Consider the following 26,421-nt stretch of genomic DNA (forward strand, 5'->3'; position numbering starts at 1 on the left):
GTAAAGAGAGAAAAGTTTTGTAAGCAAGGGCAGAAAAGAGGTCCTGTTATCCAGTTGTTTCTGGGATCTGTGCATTCATAGTGCAGCTGGTTCAGTGTGTAGAGGTGAGATGATCTGAGTACAGAACCCAGAGGACTCATTGGGTGATATCACTTCTGACTCCCAGCTCTGAGCGTGGAGGGCATGTGTGCTTTTTCCCTTCGTCACTCCAGCCTCAGATGCTCCCACTTCGTGGCAACTCTGTTTCAGTTTTGCTCTTCAGTATGCCTGTCTATGTTATAGAAAGATGTTTGCTTTTGAGGGAGTGATTAAAAAAAACCCTACTTATTGAGATCTAGTACACATACTGGAAAGCACACACATCCTAAGTGCATAGTTTGATGAATCTTCACAAACAATACCCATCTGGTCACTAGCACTCAGATCAAGAAACTGGCCATGATTTCCACCCCAGAAGACCCCCGAAGGGGGCATCTCTATGACAAAAGCAAAAGACCAGAAAACGATAGGATAAGCTGGTAAGTTCATCTGTGTTACAGAAGAGCCAAAATTCTGGAAAGAACTGAGTGTGTGTGTTTCTCACCTAAGTTTTAGAGTTTGCCCTGTGTGAACTCATTTGGGGGTTTGATGGCAAAAGAGCAAGTTCTCTTGTCAGACTCTTTGGAATAAAGCTGGACGTTATGATGGTCATTAATAGACTTCCTTTTTTCTTCCTTTTCTCTGACCAGACAACAGTGCAGTGGTTGATATCCGTGTGGTTAATGTCACCACAACCGACATGCAGTTGGAGTGGCGGAATACAGACGATGTTACTGGGTACATCTACTGTGTAGTGATACAGTCTGAGCACAGCTCTAACCAAACAAATAGTTCTCATGAAGAAATCACTCTCGGGGGCCTGATCCCGGGCACCTTATATAACATCACAATCTTCCCAAAAATGAACAATTCCCAGGGGAACTCCAGCTCCACTGCACAGTACACACGTAAGTGTCTTAAAACACCCTCCTAAGGGAGTATTCTCCCTTTCACTTGGAGGATGGGAAGTAAGCATTGGTTAAATGATGGAATAAGAGGCTCTTGTGTTTCTGGGCTCCAGGTAGAATGTGAAACTGTGTAAGCTGAAAACATGGGCCTCAGCAAATGTTCTTCTGTGCTCTTGGAGCACTTGGCGCTGAGCCATGTGAACTTGGAATTGTCTTCTGAAGCAGAAAGGGATCCCATAAGCATGGAAAACATGACTATTCATTCTCTAGTCTGGAATACAGACTAGAGGAGGGTCACCCTGTCATGTTGGCATTGGAAGATGCAGCCCAAATGAGGCGCTTTGCATGCAAAAGTGAGGGAAGTACTTTGGTAATATTTGACCTAAATATATGGTAGAAATGGTAGTTCATAATGCCTTTTTCATATGTTTTTCTCTTTCGTTAATCATATTTCAAAAACAGATAGAAATTATATCTTGAAAATATATTTCAGATAAATTATTAAAAGAAGCCTGAAAAACTTTCATTCTTTTGAGTTTTAATCTGTATAATTATTTTCTGAATGTCTTTTTTGGGAAGCGTTCCATCTTTCGAGTCCAGCAAACATTAGCTTAATTTATTCTTTCCCAAAAGGAGCCAGGCTATTTTTATTAAATTAAATTTAATTAATTTTCTGGCTATTTTTACATGCAAATAATAAAATGGTTCAAGCTAATCCGTGCTTTTTTTTTTTTTTTTTTAAAAAAAAAACGAAGGGCCCAGCAATGTGTCCAACATTGAAGTAAGGACCAACACCACAGCAGCAACCTTAAACTGGCAGAACTTTGATGAAGCCTCTTTCAGGTACACCTACCGCCTTCTTATGAAGCAGGATGGAAATGCCAGCAAGGCCACACAAATAGTCACAGGCGTTGGCATCACCTACGCTACAGTCACCGAGTTGACACCTGGCTCCTCATACACCGTAGAGATCTTCACACAGGTGGGGAATGTCACCGAGTCACTGGCACCTGGCTGGCAGTCATTCTGTACAGGTGAGTAGTCCCACGTGCCTCTTGGACTCCTTCTTGTGTGATGTTGGCCTTGCACATAGGTTCTTGAAATAAACTCTAGTTGATTAGCTTTTGTGTGGTGTGCGACAACAGACCCCAAGCTCTCTGAGCATCCTATTAGCTTATTAGTGCTATCTTGCTGCCCGCATCATTTATTCATTCAACAGATATGTATTGAGCATTTACTATATGCCAGGCACTGTTAAAGGACACAGACAAGTCCCTGCCTTTCTGGAACTTTTATTCTGGTAGGGAAGACATAATAAACAAGATAAATAGGTTATCAGTTGATGATTACTAAGGAGGGGGGAATAAACAAGGACGGGGGACATGAGATGTTTATCTTGGGAAGGCTTCATTGAAAAGGTGACTTTTGAGCAAAGACTTGAAGGGTGTAAAGCAGGCCATGTGAATGTTGGGACGTAGAGCATTACAGGCAGAGGGGCAGCCAGTGCTGGGGTGCCGAGCCTGGAGCGTGCCTGCTGTATTGAAGAAAGAGCAGGAGGTCAGCGTGGCAGAGGTGGATCCATGGGAGCAAGAGGGGGAGGGGGAGGAGTTGAGGCCCAAGATGCAAGAGGTGATGGGCCAGGGCGTGGATGACGTCCGGGCCTGTAGCTCATGGTTTGGCTTTTACGCTGAAGAAGACGGAAAGGATATTGTTAAAATGGATGCCCAGCTTTTCTGCCTTTCTTGATCCTGAATGTCTCGATGCAAAAGGTGTGATCTTTTAAAGGGAAGAAGAGCCCTGTGTTTAACTGAGGGAACTTTCAGAGAGTAATCCGGGGAATGTTTTGTGGACGACTGTGAGTACTTCTGCTGACAGTTTTGATCGTGGGGCCTTTATTTTGTTTGTTTGTTTGTTTGTTGTTTTTTGCGGTACGCGGGCCTCTCACTGTTGTGGCCTCTCCCGTTGCGGAGCACAGGCTCCGGGTGCGCAGGCTCAGCGGCCATGGCTCACGGGCCCAGCCGCTCCGCAGCACGTGGGATCTTCCCGGACCGGGGCACGAACCCGTGTCCCCTGCATCGCAGGCAGACTCTCAACCACTGCACCACCAGGGAAGCCCGATCGTGAGGCCTTTATCACCTCTGTGTCTGTGTAGCACCCTACTCCCTACCCTCTTTGCACCTGCTTCCTCCCTTCCTTAGACCAAGCCATTCAAATGTGTTTAAGCTGATTTGGAAGGGGAACAGGGGTCTCATCGGATCAGCCTCCCTGGTAGTGTAGGAGCTGGAACCTTGATGACCTCTGAGTTTTCACATGGAGTGGCTAAAGGGATCCCTGCAGCTTTGAGTCCCTTCTGCTAACTCAAGCTTCATTCACCAGGTCTAGACTCTGATCTTTGGTATTTGGGTGGCTTCCATTGCTAATGTTTATCTTAGCTACAATCATTGTAGCCTATAGCAAAAGAAGGATATCTATGAGCCTTTATGAGTGGGGATGGGTGGAACAGGAACAGTGGGAGTAGGTGTGCATTGGGCAGGTTACCTTTCCAGGCCTCAGGTGGAGAATGTGGGCGTTGCACTAGGGGACTCTCTACAACCTTCTCCTGCTTTAAAACACTGCAACATTAAAGTAATGATAATACTCCTCCCACCCCCGGTACATAAATACAGAGTTTCCCATTTACATCAGTTTTTTGTTGGCCCTCAATAAAACGCTATTGGCCCTCAGATAGGTAGAGACAAATAACACCACATTTTAGAGATGAAGAAACCGATACCATTTACCATTGATTATTTAGCCTGTTGTATGTGTAGAAAACACGCTGGACTTGGATTTAGAAAACCTGAGATCCAGTTTTGGCTTCGCCACTGACCAGCCATGTCATCTTTAGCAAATTGCTTAATCTCTCTAAGCCTCAGTTGATTCATCTGCAAAATAGGACAATATTAACCCTGCCTCTTCCAGAAGGATTATCAAGTGGGCCCCAAAATGAGGTGACGCAGGCGAAGAACCTGCTACCGCCTCCACTGTATTGTCGCTACCTCTCATGGAGCCCTGTGCTCTTCCAGCCTGGACCCTGACAGCCACTGTTTCATTTAATCCTGAGACAGCCCTGCAGTTGAGGCTCAGAACGGTTGGGGGACTGACCCAAGGTCACACAGTTCAGTAAGGCCCTATTCAAGGTCAGCCTCTGCCTCTTCTGTCATGCTCCATGGCTGTGTCCTTATCACCAACGGGCCAGGAACCTCCTGCTCCCCAAGTTTCAGTATTTGCAAAGGCAAAAGTCCAAGAATTGGGCTTCCCTGGTGACGCAGCGGTTGAGAGTCCGCCTGCCGATGCAGGGGACGCGGGTTCGTGCCCTGGTCTGGGAAGATCCCACATGCCGCGGAGCGGCTGGGTCCGTGAGCCATGGCCGCTGAGCCTGCACGTCCGGAGCCTGTGCTCTGCAATGGGAGAGGCCACAACAGCGAGAGGCCCGCGTACCGCAAAAAAAACAAAAAAAAGTCCAAGAATCTCATGATGTGCTGTTCTTGCCTTGCAGACCCTGCACCAGTAACCTCCTTCCACTGTGAAGTGGTCCCCAAAGAGCCAACCTTGGTCCTCAAGTGGGCCTGCCCTTTCGGCATCAACACAGGCTTCGAGCTGGAGGTCAGCCACGGAGACTGGGAGAATATGACGAACCTGGAGAGCTGCTCCTCGGAGAACGGCTCTGAGTACAGGACGGAAGTCACATATTTGAATTTTTCTACCTTGTACAACATCACCATCACTGCCCGGTCCTGTAACAAGACGGCATCGCCCACCCAAAACACCTGCCTCACTGGCATCACAGGTGGGCTTCAGGGAGGGCAGGGTGGCCAGGTGACATTGTGGTCACCTTGGAAAGCTGACCCAGAGGCTCTGCAAGTGTGGCCTAGAAACCTGTTTCTAAAAAAAATTTATCCAAAAATATTTGTTTTTGTTGGCACGGACTGTTAACCCAATTCTACAGAAATCTAGTCTATATATTCTATAGAATCTGTATAATCTATAGAAATCTAGTGAGAGGGAATATTTTACATTCCAAAAGTTTCCTTCGTTTTACAGAATAATTTGTTGCCACCTTTTCTTTTAAGTAAGTTCCCCTAAAATGTTCAAATATACACAAAAGCAAAGGACAGTGTAGTGGGATCCACGTACCCATCAGCACTCAGTTGAACATTTGTGAGCATTTGACCAATCTTTTTCATTTATATCCCCTCCTCCCTTATTGGACTTCTTTGAGACCAGTCCTGGTTATTCTATACTTTTATTTGTAAGTTTTTCAGTATGTATTGCTGAAAGACAGGGACTCCTTTTCCCTTTCTTTCAAACATAACCACATTACTATTGACATTACCCTTAAAAATTTAACAATACTTTTTTTTTTTGGCCATGCTGCATGGCTTGCAAGATCTCAGTTCCCTGACCAGGGATTGAACCTGGGCCACAGGAGTGAAAGCCCGGAATCCTAACTACTAGGCCACCAGGGCACTCCCAACAATCCTTTTTTTTTTTCTTTCTTTTTTTTTTTTTTTTTTACTATTATCAGATAGATATTCAGTCAAGATTCATATTTCCCTAGAATCTGTATTAATAAGCTCCCCAGCTGTTTTGGGAAATGGGATCATTCACAAGAGATCCCCCTAGTTAATCTTTTCATGACCACCTTTTATTTTGAACTTGGAAAAAATTACTTCTTTGCTTTTTTTTTTAAATTGAGATATGGTTGATTTACAATATTATATTAGTTTCAGGTGTACAACATAGTGATTCATGATTTTTATAGATATACTGCATTTAAAGTTTTTTTTTTTTTTTTTTTTTTTTTTTGCGGTACGCGGGCCTCTCCCATTGCGGAGCACAGGCTCCGGACGCGCAGGTTCAGCGGCCATGGCTCACGAGCCCAGCCACTCCGCGGCATGTGGGATCTTCCCAGACCGCGGCACGAACCCATGTCCCCTGCATCGGCAGGCAGACTCGCAACCACCGTGCCACCAGGGAAGCTCGCATTTAAAGTTTTTATACGATATTGGCTGTATTCCCTGTGCTGTACAGTATATCTTTGTCACTTATTTCATACATAGTAGTTTGTACCTCTTAACCCCTACCCCTGTCTTGCCCCTCCCCCCTCCCCTCTCCCCACTGGTAACCACCAGTTTGTTTTCTTTATCTATGAGTCTGTATCTGTTTTGTTATATTCATTCTTTGTTTCATTTTTATCTGTCTTTCGCTCCCTGTGTCTTTGCCAAAATTATGTCTTAGGTCAACCTGGTGGAGTTGGTTTTGCTTTGTGCTTTTTGAATCCTGGATATACTATTTCCTTTAGGGTATCAGAATGTTTCCAAACAATTTCTAAAGAATTGGTGGTTGAAATAGTAAGAAGAAAAGCCTTCTTACTTCAGGGACACTGACTTGGAAAATGGCTGAGGGATTCTACTGACAGAGCCTTGGACTTAGGCAGACCTGGGTTTGATTGTAAAGTCTACCTTTTACCAGCTGTGTGATCTCAGAAAAGCCGCTTAACCTCTCTGAGCCTTGTTTTTCTTAGGTGTAAAAAAGGGGAAATAATACCTACCTTCCAGGACTGTTAATACAAATTAGATGAGGTAGTGTAGGTGGAAGATCACTTCAGAGCTGCCACGTATGGCTAGTCAAGTTGTGCACTGCATAGTTCCATGGGACACCATTCATATAGTCTGCCGTGCGCGTGGGACTCCTTGGAGTTGCGTAGTACACAGCTATATAGGATGGCCCTGGGTCACAATCCTTTGTGTTTCTCCAGCACTCTACAGTGTAATAGAAACAGTGAACCTTGTTGGGTACTTTTTTGTAGTTCTCTGTTTTATGATGTCATCTCAGTGGGTATAAGCCACTGAGGAACAGAAACCATATCTGATCCGGTATCTCCAGGGCTGAGCACAGTACCTAGTGAAGGGAAGGAGCTTGTTAGAGTTAGTTGTTTCTGAAGCTGAGCAGTGCCTGGTAGGGTTAGATAATGACCACTCAGCATTTAGTCCAGTGATCCTCTCACTTTTTAATCTGTAGCTCCCGTTCCTCAGATGAATTTTTATGTACAAATTTAGCAAAAAGCTTTTTAAATGTACAACTTTGATACTTTTTTATTTAACATAAAAGTGGAGCTGCATTTTCTCTGAGAGAGGCAGGAAGTGCTGGTGGGATGGGTAAACCGGGGAGAGTTGGAGCGATGGTCTTTTAGCCAACACTTGTTGAGTGCTTACTGTGTGCCCGGGTAAGGGACACTATGGTGAGCGTGGCCGGCAAGGTCCCTCTAGTGTAGGACTGACATAAGCAGTGAGAAGGAAAGGATTTCCAGGCTTTGAGGTGGGTGGAGCTGTCGTGGGGCAGGGAGCTGGGGACTCCTCGCTGGCCCGCTAAAAGGCATAGAGCTGTGGACGGGGTGGGAGCTGGTGCTAGGAAGTGTCTGTTGAGGCAGCTGACACTTAGACGATGGACAGCGCCTCCAAGTGGCCACTGCGGTCAGTTACTTGAGAGGTTGCTGAAGGATGGTTTAGAGCTGTGCCTTCCAATAGAAAATCATGTGAGCCTCCTATATAATAAAAACTTTTCTAGGAGCCACATTAAGAAACTGTAAAAAGGAGCAGCTGGAAATTCCCTGGTGGTTCAGTGGTTAGAACTCTGCTTTCACTTCTGGGGGCCCGGGTTCGATCCCTGGTCGGGGAACTAAGATCCCATAAGCTGGCTGGCATGGCCAGGAAAAAAAAAAAGGAGGAGCTGAAATGAGTTTTGATCTGAGTTTTGATCATATTTTATTTAACTCAGTATATTAAAAATGTTATCATTCCAACATGTAATTTGTATAAAGTGAGTTATTAATGAGATACTTTATGTCCAAACTTGGGCCTGTCAACCTTTCAAGCGCTCAGTGGGTACATGTGGTTAGTGGCTGCCATGTTGGACAGCATACATTTGGAAAATTGTGTTATGGTCTTTTTTTTTTTTTTGGAGTTCAGTTTTCTCAGTCTCCCTGCATCTTGGTTATAATAACAGAAACACTCAAACTGTATGTGGGAGACCAATTTAGGTAGAGAGAGTGTGGAGAGAGATCATCTTGAATTCACCTTTCCTTCCTTTCGTGTTAATGTAGAGAGTGGCTTCCCAAGCTTAGCTTGGGAAAGGCGAGGCACAGGACCATGAAGGCCACTCACGGAGTGTTCCCGTGTGGGCTTTTCTGGTTTCCGGGAAGAGGGTCAGTTGGATTTTGTCTAGGCAGAGTTTTAAACCTACCCCAGCAAAAATCAAGGACTTCGGTGTGAAGGGTGCAGAGCCGGCATGCAGCCAGGTGTCAGGAGAAAGTATGTTCTCTCCATGTCATCTTTGCTTCCTTCTGGGTAACTATCTGCTTCATCATTGCTCTCTGACCAGCCAGTCCTGGGGCCAAGTCCATGTGCTGACAGATGTCTGCTTTCAGCTCCCAAGTTCTCACCTTGGAGTTCTACCCACACAGTCTCCGTCTTGTTCTCCTTCTTCTGCCCCCATTCTCAAAATAAGGAATCTGGGCTCTCTGGGTCAGGAAGGACTGGGGGAAGATAGAAAAGGCACGTTATCTTCTACAAACAAGGCTGCCAGGAGGCCACCCTGGCAATGTGGCTGGACCCAGTGAAGGGGTCATTGTCAGCCAGGCAGGCTCCCCAAGGACTTGCCATCTTTGTTCCCCACCAGTTCCCATCCCTGCCCTTTGCTTCTAGATTTGCTTTGCATGAGCCCAGCACACGGCTTCCAGAGCAAGGGCAGAACTTGAGTGGGGCACTGCAGCAAATCCTCTCCTTCATAATTTTGTTCCTTCTGTGGTTTTAAATGTTGGGTGATCATGTTTTCTTTTGTTCTGTTTCAGACCCTCCTTCTCCAGATGGATCCCCTAATATTACATCTGTCAGTCACAATTCTGTGAAGGTCAAATTCAGTGGGTTTGAAGCCAGCCACGGACCCATCAAAGCCTACGCTCTCATTCTCACCACTGGGGACGGTAAGGAGGGGTCATTATGGGTTAAACAGCCAGTGGGTGATGGCGTGACTGGGTACCATTTTTGTGCCCACTGAAACGCATTCATGAGACAAACACACGTCTGGTTTTATACTGCGACCCACGCTTTGGCACTCGCCCCGGGGTGGGTGGGTGTAAGCCATTTGCCTGATGAGCTAGGTCAGAGGTTGACAGACTTAGTGTAAAGGGCCAGATAGCAAACATTCTAAGTTTTGCAGGTCCTACAGTCTCCTTCTCAGCTATTCAACTTTGCAGTCGTAGTGTGAAAGCAGCCATAGAAGATACAGAAAGAGTCAGTATGACTGTTCTAGTATTTACCAAAAGGGGTGGCTGGCTGGATTTGGCCCATGGCCATGACTTTCTTACCTCTGATCTACGTTTTTCATCTCTTTTGCAGCACAGGGTCTTTTAGGTGGCAGAATATTAGTTTTAACCAAGTTTGTCACACACACACACACACACACACACACACACACACACACACACACACACATATGAACACGCACGCACAAATCATCCTCAAAGGGTGACTTTCTCTTGGAAGAAAAAAGGAAAAGATTTGCATTTGTAGTGGGAACTTGCAAAGAGCATTGTCATAGCTGAGAGAGGAGGTGGATTAAACGCTGCTTTTCCTTAAAGGGCTCCATTACATTCCCTGGAAGTGAGACGGGAATGATTTGAGGGTGTCTTTGTTAGCTGTGTGTGGGTGCTTTGCCCAAGGTCTGGGTTTAAAGCGGTGAGTTTTGGAAATTCCCTGGCAGTCCAGTGGTTAGGACTCGGTGCTTTCAATACTAGGGGCCTGGGTTCAATCCCCGGTCGGGGAAATAAGATCCCGCGAGCCGTGCGGTGTGGCCAAAACAATAAAAAAGTGCAGAGTTTTGCTGTTCTTGGTGATTCTTTAACTCTGAATTATGCAGTGCCCCCCTTGCCCAGTCTCACAGCCTGTGATGCTGTCCTCATCTCCCCAAAGAAGACAGAGCTCAAACACACTGTCAGGGCTGCGGGAATCCAGGAAGACAAGGGATTTGCTGGTGTTGAAAACCTGCAGCTAAATCTCAAAAAGAGACATTGAGATCTCTCTCTCTCTCTCTCTCTCTCTCTTTCTATCTTTTGTTTTGGGTCTGTTTCAAACACCTAGTCATTTTGCTGTGAAGGTATTCAGCAAATCCCAAGCTCAGACCTTTGCTGAACAGGGGAGATGATATTGCACACTGACCAGCCTGACCAGTACCAGCCTGTGATGGATGAGATCACACCCTCCGCGTCAGGTGGTCTGGGTTAGAAATACGACTTTACCACGTAGGCAGTGCAGCTTGGGGCCCAGGTCTTTTTACCTTTCTGTGTCTCATTTTCCCACCTGTAAAGTGGGGGTGGTAAGCCTATGCGATGAGATTATTGTGGGGATTAAATGAGTTAATGTAAGTAAAGCCCTTAGAACTTAATATAAGGAAAACCTGGCAGAGAGAGCATACGTGAGAGATGGCAGCTGTCACCACCATCACGCTGGTCATTATTTAGAAACGAGGGAGACTTAAATCTCTGCAATCACTTTCTTATGGCTTTCCTTCCGTGTGCCTTTCTTAGCTGTTCATCCGTCAGCAGATGTATTGAGATATACGTACGAAGATTTCAAAAAGGGGGCCTCGGATACCTATGTGACATACCTCATAACAACAGAAGAAAAGAGCTGTTCTCAGGGCTTATCTGAAGTCTTGAAATACGAAATCAACGTTGGGAACGAGTCCACCACGCACGGCTATTACAACGGGAAGCTGGAACCTCTGGGTTCCTATCGGTAATGCCTTGTGGTTTTTGCCCTTTGGGGGCTGGGCCTCTGAGTGCAAAACTATATGTGCCTGGGCCATCAGACACTTCTCAGCCACCCCTCTTTCCTCTTGTCACCCCACAGGGCTTCTGTGGCTGGCTTCACCAATATTACCTTCAACCCTCACAGTGATGGACTCATAGATGGGGCTGAGAGCTACGTGTCCTTCAGTCGCTACTCAGATGCTGTTTTCTTGCCCCAGGATCCAGGTAGAAGAGCATCTTAGCAATGCATTGACTTTTTGCTTCCAGTATCCACAGGAGCATGGGGGTCTACACACCTCCCTGGGGCCCCCAGGAGGGTAGGAGAGCCTGGTCTGTCCTCTCAGAAGCTGAGATGTCACTGGGCCATCAGGACCCAGCTCAGCTTCCTCTTCTGAGGTCCCCACAGGCCCCGCCCACCACACTCCCTTCTCTGAAATCCAGTTACACTTCCAATCGGCAAACACTGTTTGGTCCTTTTTTCTCAGTGTAGTCATTTGTGTGCCCATGTACCAGGCACACATGTGACTTTTAGGGTATGGAACCCTTGAATATTAGGATAAGAAAGAGCCATGGGAATCATCTTGTCCAACTCCCATTTTATTTTATTTTATTTTTAAAAAGTTGATTGAGAGAGAGCAGACAGCAGAAGCAAGAAGATCTACAATCCCACAGCCTGTGGAACAAAAACCACATTCACAGAAAGAGAGACAAGATGAAAAGGCAGAGGGCTATGTACCAGATGATGGAACAAGATAAAACCCCATAAAAACAACTAAATGAAGTGGAGATAGGCAACCTTCCAGAAAAAGAACTCAGAATAATGATAGTGAAGATGATCCAGGACCTCGGAAAAAGAATGGAGGCAAAGATCGAGAAGATGCAAGAAATGTTTAACAAAGACCTAGAAGAATTAAAGAACAAACAAACAGACATGAACAATACAATAACTGAAATGAAAACTACACTAGAAGGAATCAATAGCAGAATAACTGAGGCAGAAGAACAGATAAGTGACCTGGAAGACAGAATGGTGGAATTCACTGCTGCAGAACAGAATAAAGAAAAAAGAATGAAAAGAAATGAAGACAGCCTAAGGGACCTCTGGGACAACATTAAATGCAACAACATTCGCATTATAGGGGTCCCAGAAGGAGAAGAGAGAGAAAAAGGACCAGAGAAAATATTTGAAGAGATTATCGTCGGAAACTTCCCTAACATGGGAAAGGGAATAGCCACCCAAGTCTAGGAAGCGCAGAGTCCCATACAGGATAAACCCAAGGGGAAACATGCCAAGACACATAGTAATCAAATTGGCAAAAATTAAAGACAAAGAAAAATATTGAAAGCAGCAAGGGAAAAACGACAAATAACATACAAGGGAACTCCCATAAGGTTAGCAGCTGATTTGTCAGCAGAAACTCTACAAGCCAGAAGGGTGTGGCATGATAAAGTGATGAAAGGGAAGAACCTACAACCAAGTTTACTCTACCCAGCAAGGATCTCATTCAGATTCAATGGAGAAATCAAAAGCTTTACAGACAAGCAAAAGCTAAGAGAATTCAGCACCACAAGACCAGCTCTACAACAAATGCTAAAGGAACTTCTCTAAGTGGGAGACAGAAGAGAAGAAAAGGACCTACAAAAACAAACCGAAAACAATTGAGAAAATGGTCATAGGAACATTCATATTGATAATTACCTTAAACATGAATGTGTTAAATGCTCCAACCAAAAGACACAGGCTTGCTGAATGGATACAAAAACAAGACCCATATATATGCTGTCTACAAGAGACCCACTTCAGACCTAGGGACACATTCAGACTGAAAGTGAGGGAATGGAAAAAGATATTCCATGCAAATGGAAATCAGAAGAAAGTTGGAGTAGCAATACTCATATCAGATAAAATAGACTTTAAAATAAAGAATGTTACAAGAGACAAGGAAGGACACTACATAATGATCAAGGGATCAATCCAAGAAGAAGATATAACAATTATAAATATATATGCAGCCAACATAGGAACACCTCAATACATAAGGCAACTGCTAACAGCTATAAAAGAGGAAATATACAGTAACACAATAATAGTGGGGGACTTTAACACCTCACTTAACACCAATAGACAGATCATCCAAAATGAAAATAAATAAGGAAACAGAAGCTTAAAATGACACAATAGACCTGATAGACTTAATTGATATTTATAGGACATTCCATCCCAAAACAGCAGATTACACTTTCTTCTCAAGTGTGCATGGAATATTCTCTAGGATAGATCACATCTTGGGTCACAAATTAAGCCTCAGTAAATTTACGAAAATTGAAATCATATCAAGCATCTTTTCTGACCACACGCTATGAGATTAGAAATGAATTACAGGGAAAAAAACATAAAAAACACAAACACATGGAGGCTAAACAATACGTTACTAAATAACCAAGAGATCACTGAAGAAATCAAAGAGGAAATCAAAAAATACCTAGAGACAAATGACAATGAGAACACGACGATCCGAAACCTATGGGATGCAGCAAAAGCAGTTCTAAGAGAGAAGTTTATAGCTATACAAGCCTACCTCAAGAAACAAGAAAAATCTCAAATAAACAATCTAACCTTACACCTAAAGGAACTAGAGAAAGAAGAACAAACAAAACCCAAAGTTAGCAGAAGGAAAGAAATCATAAAGATCAGAGCAGAAATAAATGAAATAGAAACAAAGAAAACAGTAGCAAAGATCAGTAAAACTAAAAGCTGCTTCTTTGAGAAGATAAAAAAATTGATAAACCATTAGCCAGACTCATCAAGAAAAAGAGGGAGAGGACTCAAATCAATAAAATTAGAAATGAAAAAGGAGAAGTTACAACGGACACCGTAGAAATACAAAGCATCCTAAGAGACTACTACAAGCAACTCCATGCCAATAAAATGGACAACCTGGAAGAAATGGACAAATTCTTAGAAAGGTATAAACTTCCAAGACTGAACCAGGAAGAAATACAAAATATGGACAGACCAATCACAAGCACTGAAATTGAAACTGTGATTAAAAATCTTCCAACAAACAAAAGCCCAGGACCAGATGGCTTCACAGGTGAATTCTATCAAACATTTAGAGAAGACCTAACACCCATCCTTCTCAAACTCTTCCAAAATATTGCAGAGGAAGGAACACTCCTAAACTCATTCTATGAGGCCACCATCACCCTGATACCAAAACGAGACCAAGATACTACAAAAAAAGAAAATTACAGACCAACATCACTGATGAATATAGATGCAAAAATCCTCAACAAAATACTAGCAAACAGAATCCAACAACACATTAAAAGGATCATACACCATGATGAAGTGGGATTTATCCCAGGGATGCAAGGATTCTTCAATATACGCAAATCAAGCAATGTGATACACCATATCAACAAATTGAAGAATAAAAACCATATGATCATCTCAATAGATGCAGAGAAAGCTTTTGGCAAAATTCAACACCGATTTATGATAAAAACTCTCCAGAAAGTGGGCATAGAGGGAGCCTACCTCAACATAATAGAGGCCATATATGACAAACCCACAGCAAACATCGTTCTCAATGGTGAAAAACTGAAAGCATTTCCTCTAAGATCAGGAAGAAGAAAGGGATGTCCACTCTCACCACTATTATTCAACATAGTTTTGGAAGTCCTAGCCACGGCAATCAGAGAAGAAAAAGAAATAAAAGGAATCCAACTTGGAAAAGAAGAAGTAAAACTGTCACTGTTTGCAGGTGACATGATACTATACATAGAGAATCCTAAAAATGCCACCGGAAAACTACTAGATCTAATCAATGAACTTGGTAAAGTTGTAGGATACAAAATTAATGCACAGAAATCTCTTGCATTCCTATACACTAATGATGAAAAATCTGAAAGAGAAATTAAAGAAACACTCCCATTTACCATTGCAACAAAAAGAATAAAATACCTAGGAATAAACCTACCTAGGGAGACAAAAGACCTGTATGCAGAAAACTATAAGACACTGATGAAAGAAATTAAAGATGATACCAAGAGATGGAGAGACATACCATGTTCTTGGATTGGAAGAATCAGTATTGTGAAAATGATTTTACTATACTACCCAAAGCAATCTACAGATTCAATGCAATCCCTATCAGATTACCAATGGCATTTTTTATGGAACTAGAACAAAAAATTTTAAATTTGTATGGAGACACAAAAGACCCTGAATAGCCAAAGCAGTCTTGAGGGAAAAAAACGGAGCTGGAGGAATCAGACTCCCTGACTTCAGACTATACTACAAAGCTACAGTAATCAAGAGAATATGGTACTGGCACAAAAACAGAAACATAAATCAATGGAACAAGATAGAAAGCCCAGAGGTAAACCCACGCACCTATGGTCAACTAATCTATGACAAAGGAGGCAAGGATATACAATGGAGAAAAGAGGATATACAATGGAGAAAAGGCAGTCTCTTCAATAAGTGGTGCTGGGAAAACTGGACAGCTACGTGTAAAAGAATGAAATTAGAACACTTCCTAACACCATACACAAAAATAAACTCAAAATGGATTAGAGACCTAAATGTAAGACCGGACACTATAAAACTCTTAGAGGAAAACATAGGAAGAACACTCTTTGACATGAATCACAGCAAGATCTTTTTTGATCCACCTCCTAGAGTAATGGAAATAAAAACAAAAATAAACAAATGGGCCCTAATGAAACTTAAAAGCTTTTGCACAGCAAAGGAAACCATAAACAAGACGGAAAGACAACCCTCAGAATGGGAGAAAATATTTGCAAACGAATCAACGGACAAAGGATTAATCTCCAAAATATATAAACAGCTCAAGCAGCTCAATATTAAAGAAACAAACAACCCAATCCAAAAATGGGCAGAAGAACTAAATAGACATTTCACCAAAGAAGACATACAGATGGGCAAGAAGCACATGAAAAGCTGCTCAACATCACTAATTAGAGAAATGCAAATCAAAGCTACAATGAGGTATCACCTCACACCAGTTAGAATGGGCATCATCAGAAAATCTACAAACAACAAATGCTGGAGAAGGTGTGGAGAAAAGGGAACCCTCTTGCACTGTTGATGGGAATGTAAATTGATACAGCCACTATGGAGAACAGTATGGAGGTTCCTTTAAAAACTAAAAATAGAATTACCGTTTGACCCAGCAATCCCACTATTGGGCATATACCCAGAGAAAACCATAATTGAAAATGACACATGCACCCCAATGTTCATTGCAGCACTATTCACAATAGCCAGGTCATGGATGCAACCTAAATGTCCACCGACAGACGAATGAATAAAGAAGATGTGGTACATATATACAATGGAATATTACTCAGCCATAAAAAGGAACGATATTGGGTCATTTGTTGAGACGTGGATGGATCTAGAGACTGTCATACAGAGTGAAGTAAGTCAAAAAGAGAAAAACAAATATCGTATATTAACACATATATGTGGAACCTAGAAAAATGGTACAGATGAACCAGTTTGCAGGGCAGAAAATGAGACATAGATGTAGAGAACAAATGTATGGACACCAAGTGGGGAAAGCGGTGGGGGGATGGTGGTGGTGGTGGTGTGATGAATTGGGCGATTGGGATTGACATGTATACACTGATGTGTGTAAAATTGATGACTAATAAGAACCTGCTGTGTAAAAAAATAAATAAAATAAAATTCAAAAAAAATTTATTGAAATACAGTTGATTTACAATGTTGTGTTAGTTTCTGGTACACAGCCAAGTGATTCAGTTATACACATATATATTCTTTTTCATATTCTTTTCCATTATGGTTTATCACAGGGTATTGAATATAGTTCCCTGTGCTCTACAGTAGGACCTTGTTGTTTATCCATCCTATATGTAATAGTTTTCATCTGCTAATCCCAAACTCCCAGTCCTTCCCTCCCCCACCCTCCCTCCCCTTTGGCAACCACAAGTCTGTTCTCTGAGTCTGTGAGTCTGTTTCTATTTCGTAGATAGGTTCATTTTTGTCATATTTTCGATTCCGCATAAAAGTGATATCATATGGCATGTCTTCCTCTTTCTGACTGGCTTCACTTTAGTATGATCTTCTCTAGTTGTCTGTGAACACCTCTTGAAGTGGTTCCCATTTGGACTTTTCCCAGGTGTCATCTGTGGAGCAGTGTTTGGATGTATCTTTGGTGCCTTGGTTATTGTGGCCGTAGGAGGCTTCCTCTTCTGGAGAAAGAAAAGGTGACTATTGCTTATGTTAACAATAATATCCTACTTTTTTTTTTTTTAGTTTTGTTTTTGTTTTTTTTTTTTTTCCAGTACGCGGGCCTCTCACTGTTGTGGCCTCTCCCGTTGCGGGGCTCCAGACGCTCAGGCTCAGCGGCCATGGCTCACGGGCCCAGCCACTCCGCGGCATGTGGGATCTTCCCGGACCGGGGCACGAACCCGTGTCCCCTGCATCGGCAGGCGGACTCTCAACCACTGCGCCACCAGGGAAGCCCTTGTTTTTTTTTTGGTTTTTTTTTTTTTTGCAGTACGTGGGCCTCTCACTGTTGTGGCCTCTCCCATTGCGGAGCACAGGCTCCAGACGCGCAGGCTCAGTGGCCATGGTTCACGGGCCCAGCCACTCCGTGGCATGTGGGATCTTCCCGGACCAGGGCATGAACCCGTGTCCCCTGCATTGGCAGGCTGACTCTCAACCACTGAGCCACCAGGGAAGCCCAATAATATCCTACTTTTAAAGGGACCTTTGTATTGTGGGTAACCAGACAGTCACACAGATGGAAGGGATAGTATAGTGAGCCCCCAGGTCCCCATCATCCAGAGTCTTCACTGTCCGGCCCGTCTTATTTCATCTCAGTCTCTGAGCTGGAGGGTTTTCTTTTATTTATTTATTTATTAAAAAAATTTTTTTAAGCATTTATTATTTTTTTTAATATATTTATTTATTTGGTTGCACCGGGTCTTAGTTGTGGCAGGCGGGCTCCTTAGTTGTGGCTTCAGGGCACCTTAGTTGTGGCATGCATGTGGGATCTAGTTTCCTGACCGGGAGTTGAACCCAGGCCCCCTGCATTGGGAGCTCAGAGTCTTAACCACCGGACCACTCGGGAAGTCCCTGTGAGCTGGAGGGTTTTAAAGCATTAGGTCATGGTAAACACTGCAACAGAAGGGGCTGCTTTCAAACAGGCATTCTAGTTCACAAACCAGACTGTTAAGAGATGGCGTTTTAGAGTCAGCTAAGTTTGAACACACGCTCTGTCTCTGACTGGTGGTTAGGGAGCTTGGATTTAAGGTCTTGGATAATGTATGATACAGGGATGATAACAGTGCCTAACTCGTGCCACCTAGGAGCATTAAATAAAAAAAAGTGCTTTGACAGTATCTTATACCTCTTATGCTATTATTATTTTATCTGTACAGTTACTCTTTGGGGTAGTTAAATAGTAAAAATAGCAACTCTGTCTTGAGCACTTACTGTGTGCCTGGACTTGTGCTTTTCATGAATTCTCTCATACATGAGGCCCTATGAGGCAGGTCTCCCAAGCCGCATTGCAAGGATGCAGAAGCTGAGTGTAGGAAGTGTGGAAATGGACTTGGACCTGGTCTTTGCTTTTCATTGCACACCCTCCTGCCTGACCATGCAGGGTGTGAATCCTGTGTATCAGCTGGGATTTAGTCACTGTTATCGGATGCTGCCAGCCAGGGGATTTCATCCTGGCCCAGGGTTTCTAATGCATCCTACACCTGGTCTTCTGCCACCGCCTTGCTCTCGTGGGTTGAGAGGCAGTGCCCGTATTACATCTTTTTGCATTAGATTCTGATTTTTTTTTCGAGGGAGGGGTCAAAAACAGCTTTATTGTTTCTTATTAAAAGAAAAGTTTTACATATTTACGGCAAAGAGTTAAAAAACAGAAAAGAAGGGCAAAGAAAAGAAATAAGCCATAATCACACCCATACAAAACTACTCAACATCGATGTGATTACAAAACTCACACAAATACACACACACATCCCCACAAACAGAATCATATTATACATATCATTTTCTGGCCTGCTTTGTTCACAAGACATTGTGGACGGCTTCAGATCTTCTTCATTTTAAGTGGCTGTTGAGTATTCAGCTGTATAGAAATTATTCACCAAATTCCTGATGTTTTCAGGTATTTTGTTAGTTTGTTTGTTTGCCACAGTTGCTTATCCTTGTGTGTAAATCTGGGCACATTCATGATTACTCCCTTAGGCTAAATTCCAAGCTGGGAAATTGCTGGGTCAGGGGGTATGCATGTTATCAATTTTGATACGTGCTGCGAAATTGCCTTCCAGAAAGTTTTTTTCTTTTAACGGCAGCATGGGGTTTAGCCAGCAGTACAGAAGAGGGCCAGGTGCCCGACCACCTTGCCGACACTGGGTGTATTTTCTGGTTTATTACATTAACTTTATCAGAAAGGCTTTCTCAACGCCAAAACCAAAACCAAAGCCAAACGAATAACAAACCAAGAAAACAAAAACCAGAGCACTAAAGAACGAGTGTGGCTTTACGCTAGGGTGGTGCTGCCGGTATGTACCCAGAGGAACTCCTACACATTGCTTCAGTAAGATTCTTCAATACTTTAAGATAGTATAAAAGAGAGTAACTTGGGCTTCCCTGGTGGCGCAATGGTTGAGGGTCCGCCTGCCGATGCAGGGGACATGGGTTCGTGCCCCCGTCCGGGAAGATCCCACATGCCGCGGAGCGGCTGGGCCCGTGAGCCATGGCCGCTGACCTGCGCGTCCGGAGCCTGTGCTCCGCAACGGGAGAGGCCCCAACGGTGAGAGGCCCGCGTACCGCAAAAAAAAAAAAAAAAAAAGAGAGAGAGAGTAACTTCACAGGCTTATACTCAGCATTTGCTGCTTAGACCGTTAAGTCTAGTATTTGTGAGCACGAAGTAATGCTGTGTATGAACTAATGCTCAGCGAAAAGGCATTTTGTAGATACACAAAGGGGACAAAGCACAGAGTTAAGCCGTTTTGATCTAATGGGTCTTTCTTTTTCTTTCAAAACAGGAAAGATGCCAAGAACAATGACGTGTCCTTTTCTCAAATTAAGTAAGTCTCCAGAGTTGTGCACCTTCATACATTTAACCCCTCAATCTGTTCAGTGCCTATTTTGAGGTTTTTGTTTGTTTGTTTGTTTGTTTTTTGATGGAAACTGCTGCCACTTTTCGACAGGTTTGGACCTAATCCTCCGGAAGTCCTTATTAGCCTTGTTATTCTGCACGGAACCTATGTTTCCTAGTCTCCTGAAGCTAGCTTCCTTGCCGTGTTGTACAATGGCAAGGGGAACCATACTTTTGCCATATAGTCTACCAACAAATATATATTTTGTGATTCAAAAAAGGTTGTGAAGATCTAGGAGGAGAGAACTTGCTCAAAGTCACAAAACCAATCAGTTCTATGACAGGGTCTAGAAGTCAGATTTCCTGATTCATATTTCATTGTTTTGTAAATAACATTATAGTGCCACCACCTGCCACCGCCCGCCCGCCCGCCTCTTGTACTACAGGTTTTCTTTGGGAAGATGTTTACTGTCATCTCCAGAGTCATGGTTGAGTCATTTTTTTCTAACTGCTTATTTTATTTCTTTCCTTTTCTATGATGAAGACCTAAAAAGTGAGTAAACTCTCCACTTTTTAAAAAAATAACTTGTATTTTTCTATTTTGAGTGTGAACTTGGTTGAATGCAAAAAATCCTGTTTTGTTTTCCTAGATCCAAGTTAATCAAAGTGGAGAATTTTGAGGCCTACTTTAAGAAACAGCAAGCTGACTCCAACTGTGGATTTGCAGAAGAATATGAAGTATGTGGCTGTAAATGTTGTGTTTTTAATTGCGCTACGTTTTTCCTGAAAGTTGGAAAACTGCCTGTTTCCGTTTTATGGTGAAGCTTTGGGTGAGAGGCAGCCCTCTTTGAGGGGAGAGAGAAGCTCTTGCATGTCCCCTGGGGGCGCCTCTGAAACCTCTTGGGGAGGAGCCTTCCTTGCTTCATCCAGCTTCTGGAAGCCCCAAGCATTCTTGACTTGTGGCCATATAACCTCCATCTTCACATGTCTCCCTTGTGTGTCTGTATCTCAGTGTCTTTTCTCCTCTTATAAAGACACCAGTGATATTGCACTAAGGGCCTGCCCTACTGCAGTATGACCTCGTCTTATCTTGAGTACATCTGCAAAAGCTGTATTTTCAACTCAGATTTCATTCACAGGTACCAGAGGTTAGAACTTCTGCATATCTATTTGAGGGACACAATGTTACCCATAACATCTCTGCATTCCCACTTTGTTCTGTCGTACTCGCTGAGTAGTATAACTAACATTTGAACACTGAATAAATGCACAACTCATATGTTCTGTTTTTAGGATCTGAAGCTTGTTGGAATTAGTCTACCTAAGTACGCAGCTGAACTGGCTGAGAATAGAGGAAAAAATCGCTATAACAATGTTCTACCCTGTAAGTTGTTTTTTCCACATTACTTTCCCTTTTTTCCATCATTGGCATCACATCTCTTAACAGTAGAGGGGAGAAGAATCCAGATACGAACTAACCACTTCCATAGCCATTCCTTAGTCACCTTCTGTGTGCTGAGCACGGTGTTCAGGCATATGCCATTGAATTCAATCCTCACAGTAGCCTTATGAAATAGGTAGTAGATGAGGACAATGAGGCACAGAGTGGCTAGGTGATTTGCCCAGAGTCACACAGATAGTCATGATGGGACCAGACTTGGACTGAGTCTGTCAGTTTCATTCAGGGAAAAGGCCAGAGTCTGCGCTTTGAACCCCTTTATTCCCACAGCTCTTTTATTTCCGTTAGTATAGTTCTGGAATGAAAGGGAGCAGGGCGAGGGCAGGCAGGGAGTAATGCTTTCTGTTTGTCCAGACACGTCTCTGGTTGGCCGAGTACATTCCACGGCTAAATATGAATTACATTTGGGTTCATTCCTGTCTTTTTTTGTTGTTTTTTTAAATTGTCTGTTTTACTTGAAGTTGTGTTTTTCTTTCCTGGCCTGAAATGTTAACTTCTGTTTAGATTCAGGATCTTCTAGCTCCTCCCTTCGTTCTCTTCATTCCTCGCCGCCCCTCCAGCACTTATATTGACAGCAGACATTGACTCATGCGTGTGCTGAGAGAAAGGCTTTTAACACTAGGCTGTCGGGATCTGCCTCAGCTCTGCGCTTTGAGGGTTAACACAGGATTATTGGCCCGTTCTTGTGGATGTCTGTGGAGATTTTCAGATCCAGAGTTTGGCTGTTGTTTTTATTGGGAAGATTTTAGGCTGACACTCATGTTGGTAACTGGGTTTAGAATTGTTGTTATTTTGTTCAGGGGAGGGTGAGATAGTGGATAGTCAAAGACAGGGAAACATAGGAGTTGCTGCTTATAGCTCAGGCTGATAGTTGAGATTGTAAGGATATTATTTCATTTCTGGAGTTGGACAATTTTGCGTGTGTGTTTTTTGAGATGACAGTATATAGGAAACATGAGAATTTTATGCTTTATGTCCTTCCACTTATAGTAGTCTTTTTTTAAAAAATTGAAGTATAGTTGATTTACAATGTTCTGTTAATTTCTGCTGTACAGCAAAGTGATTCCATTATATATATATATATATATATATATATATACATATATATACACACACACACACATTTTTTCATATTCTTTTCCATTATGGTTTATTATAGGATATTGAATATAGTTCAGTATAACTGTGTTATACAGAACCATGTTGTTTATCTGTTTAAATCTGCTAATCCCAAACTCCTAATTTATCCCCCCACTCCCTTTCCCCTTTGATAACTATATGTTTGTTTTCTATGCCTGTGAGTCTGTTTCAGTTTTGTAAATAAGTTCATTTGTGTCATATCTTAGATTCCACATATACCACTTATAATAGTCTTATACATTCAGTTTATTCTTGCATTTGGGACTTTTTATAACAACTTTTTTTTATGAGAATAGAGAAAGTGTGAAAGTCTTAACTGAGTATCTACCCTGCTATACTGGAAAGGGCACTGGATTTGAATTCTGACTGCCATGCACCAGATGAAAGTGCTTGGAAAAATCACTTAATCTCTCTGACCCTCAGTTTCCTCCTCTTTAAAATGGGCGCAGAAGCTTGTAGTGTGGTTATAAGGAATAAATAACATTGCTGAGGGCCTTCCCTGGCTCATGGCACGCACCCAAGAATGGTAATAGTTGGTTTTGCCTGAGAAGGCGGTCTGGAGTGGTTAAGACCTTGGGACCTGTTGCCAGGCTGCCCGGGTTCTGACCGTGGCTCTGCCACTGACTAGCTCTGCCCAGGTGATCATGTAACTTGTCTGTGCCACAGTCACATCTGGTGACTGTGGGAATGAAATAAGGTCGTGGATGTAAAACGCCAAGCCATGCAGCTTCAAGGTGTGATGGAGCCCCTGCGTTGCCACACAGGGTTGGGTTGCCACACACAAGGTTGGGCTCTGCACCCATTTCTCGCATTAGAACAGGTTATGATGCAAACGAAAGGCCATTGCTTATGAATGCAAATAAACTTTACGGTGCTGTTGAGCCCAGGGCCTCACACATGGAACATTCTCCTAAATATCTGTTAGATAAATGAAAACGACAGTTTTTTCTCTTGTATTCAACTCACCTCACACCTTTGCTTCTATTCTAACATGGAACTTTTTTCTTTGAATGTCACAGACGATATTTCCCGTGTCAAACTTTCAGTCCATGCCCATTCAACTGACGACTACATCAATGCCAACTACATGCCTGTAAGTGGAGAGCGGGGCCCATAGTGCTGGCTGGTTAGGAGGAGATCCTCCTGCTGTCCTCTTGCTGTCTCTTTGAGGTTCAATATGTACTGCTTTCCATTTTTAGGGCTACCATTCCAAGAAAGAATTCATTGCCACACAAGGACCTTTACCCAACACTTTGAAAGATTTTTGGCGTATGGTTTGGGAGAAAAATGTCTATGCCATTGTCATGCTGACCAAATGTGTTGAGCAGGGAAGGGCAAGTATCTTTTATTTTTATTATTATTCAGTTCAATTCGTTCATTCGTATTTACTGTGGTGGGAGGGTATCTTAAAAATGATCTTTTTTTAAAAAAACACTCCCCCAAATATTAGCACCTCTGTTCTTAGAAGTGTGTTTTCTGACTTTTTCTCCTCTAAGAGAAAAGTTCTAGAAAAACATTAAAAAATTCTATGTTATCATTACCTTCCTTTGTGGACAGAGAGCAATGTTCTCTATTCATTAAGTCACTGCTGCTGGCATTAATGAACAGCAGGGGTTGGGTTAGTGAGGCGGAAGAAGTCATGTGCAGCTCCGTTGTTCATCAGCTCTGTGGATGAGTGCAAGCCCGACCTGCCTCCGAGCAACCAGCTGCACCTGTGAGATGACCAATTGGACCAACTCAGTGATTTTCAAACTTACTCTATAGCATTGGGACCCTTTCTTTATGCAAAATTTCTGATGTATCCCCAGAGAAGTCTCAGCAGTTCCCTCTCCCTTCTGATGGCCTGGAATCCTCCCAGCCACTTCCATCAAAGATAAGATTTCTTCTAGTAATAAAATCCCATCTTTCCATAAGTGGACCAAGGAGAATTGAAAAACATGGGCTAAATTCAGAAAGGCTGTGCCTGAGGAATAGGACCTAATGTGCTTTGTGAACTTTTTCATGAAGGTTTGTTACTTAAAGAATAGGATAGGAGTCAAGTCCCTTTTCTTTTTGGGCCATGCTAGTTCCCCAACCAGGGATCGAACCCGTGCCCCCCTGTATTGGAAGGGCAGAATCTTAACCGCTGGACCACCAGGGAAGTCCCAAGGAGTCAAGTCCCTAAGCCAGTGGTTCTGAAACTTTAATGTGCATCAGAGTCACCTGCAGGGTGGCTCCGCCTCCAGAGTTTCTAATTCAAAGGGTCTGTGGTGGACCTCCGAGTTGCACTTCTGACAATTCCCGCTGCTGCCGCTCCAGGGTGCATGCTTTGAGTAGCACTATCCCGGAGATAGTGCCAACCTGTCAGGCATCATTTCTTTTTTTCTTCTTTCTTTTTTTAATAGTAGAGCTTTTATTTATTTATTTAATTTTTGGCTGCCTTGGGTCTTCGTTGCTGCACTCAGGCTTTCTCTAGTTGTCGCGAGCGGGCTCTAGAGCCCAGGCTCAATAGTTGTGACGCGCGGGCATAGTTGCTCCGCGGCATGTGAGATCTTCCTGGACCAGGGCTTGAACCCGTGTCCCCTGCATTGGCAGACGGATTCTTAACCACTGTGCCACCAGGGAAGTCCCTGGGCATCATTTCTTTTAATGTTCTGTTCTTTCACTTTAATTTAGCAGATGTTTATCCAGCCCCAAGTATGTGTAAGGTCCTGTGTTAGGGGCTGGGGTTGGAGGAAGGAAAGGTAACAAAGAACAGTTAAGAGGTGGTTCCCTTCATATTATGTGTGACACAGAAGGTTGGGTTCTGCACCCATTTCTCGCATTAGAACAGGTTATGATGCAAACAAAAGGCCATTGCTTATGAATGCAAATAAACTTTATGGTGCTGTTGAGCCCAGGGCCTCACACATGGGACATTCTCCTAAATATCTGTTAGATAAATGAAAACGACATAGTTAAATTAACGAAGAACAAGAAGATGAATTTAATGGGTCCTTGTTCATCATCAGGCAGGAGAGAAGTGGATGTTACTGACCCTGGGTGACAGGGGAAGAGAGCCAGTGTATTTTCTGCACTAGATTCTCCATATATGTTATTTTTTCCTATAACAACCCTGTGAGGTGTTATTATTTTATAGATGGGGAAACTGAAGCTTAGAGTTTAAGAGCTTGCCCACAAGGTAGTAACATAAATCCAGTGGGTAAGAGACAACCTGGGCAAAAACTCCATGTCAGTGTGTCCCAGTCCTGTGTTCTTTCTTGGAGCAGCGGTCCAGAAGCCGGGATCTTTTAAAAAATACAGATCCCTGGGTCAGAGTCAGCATCTCTGGAGGTGGGAAGCAGGCATCTGCTTTTAAAGCAAAACAAACCTCCGAGGTGAGTCAGATATCAGTCAGGGTTAGAAACCATTGCAGGAGAGCACACTTTGGAAAGTTTAGAGAGACAGTGTGTGTATATATGTGTGTGTGTGTTTTCAGTCAGTTACTAAATGGGGATTGAGGTAGTCTCAGAGAGCAGTTGTTTCCTGATTTTTATTTCTATTCACATCTGCCCACTGACTTTATAAAAATCAAAGACCCCCAAATTATTTAATCTGATTCTCTTTATTGGTGTCCATATTTGTATTGCAATTAGTGTGTATCTAAAAGTATTGGGGAAAGTTCTCATTTCTTCTGCTGCTTAGGGTTATAGGTCAGTCAGAGAACTTTAGTTCAGGGAGCTAGTGGAATGGCTGCTGTAGGCCTGGGGGAGCTGGGTGGGCATGGTGTCCCCTGTGAAGGAACAGCTGCTGCTTAGCTCTGAGTCAGAAATGGGGGCTCAGTGTTGGCTAGATCTTCTGATTTTTCAAGAGAAGCAAGAAATCTGGATTTTTATGGGAAAACTCCCAAAT

At 43.1% G+C, this 26,421-nt stretch overlaps 1 protein-coding gene across 1 annotated transcript in view; it reads left to right on the forward strand.

Moving 5' to 3' along the window:
* The window catches only part of PTPRJ (protein tyrosine phosphatase receptor type J), a 171,218-nt gene that overhangs the window by 134,327 nt on the left and 10,470 nt on the right, over window positions 1-26,421 (forward strand). The window contains exons 8-19 of the mRNA XM_073808963.1: window positions 729-986; window positions 1,742-2,020; window positions 4,525-4,815; window positions 8,878-9,009; window positions 10,612-10,822; window positions 10,937-11,061; window positions 17,010-17,097; window positions 19,900-19,941; window positions 20,603-20,690; window positions 21,246-21,336; window positions 23,571-23,644; window positions 23,751-23,885. Coding sequence (XP_073665064.1) covers window positions 729-986; window positions 1,742-2,020; window positions 4,525-4,815; window positions 8,878-9,009; window positions 10,612-10,822; window positions 10,937-11,061; window positions 17,010-17,097; window positions 19,900-19,941; window positions 20,603-20,690; window positions 21,246-21,336; window positions 23,571-23,644; window positions 23,751-23,885 — 1,814 coding nt within the window. The remainder of the gene's footprint in view (window positions 1-728; window positions 987-1,741; window positions 2,021-4,524; window positions 4,816-8,877; window positions 9,010-10,611; window positions 10,823-10,936; window positions 11,062-17,009; window positions 17,098-19,899; window positions 19,942-20,602; window positions 20,691-21,245; window positions 21,337-23,570; window positions 23,645-23,750; window positions 23,886-26,421) is intronic.

This window comes from Tursiops truncatus, chromosome 8, assembly GCF_011762595.2.
Source record: "Tursiops truncatus isolate mTurTru1 chromosome 8, mTurTru1.mat.Y, whole genome shotgun sequence".
In the NCBI taxonomy this organism is placed as follows: Eukaryota; Metazoa; Chordata; class Mammalia; order Artiodactyla; family Delphinidae; genus Tursiops; species Tursiops truncatus.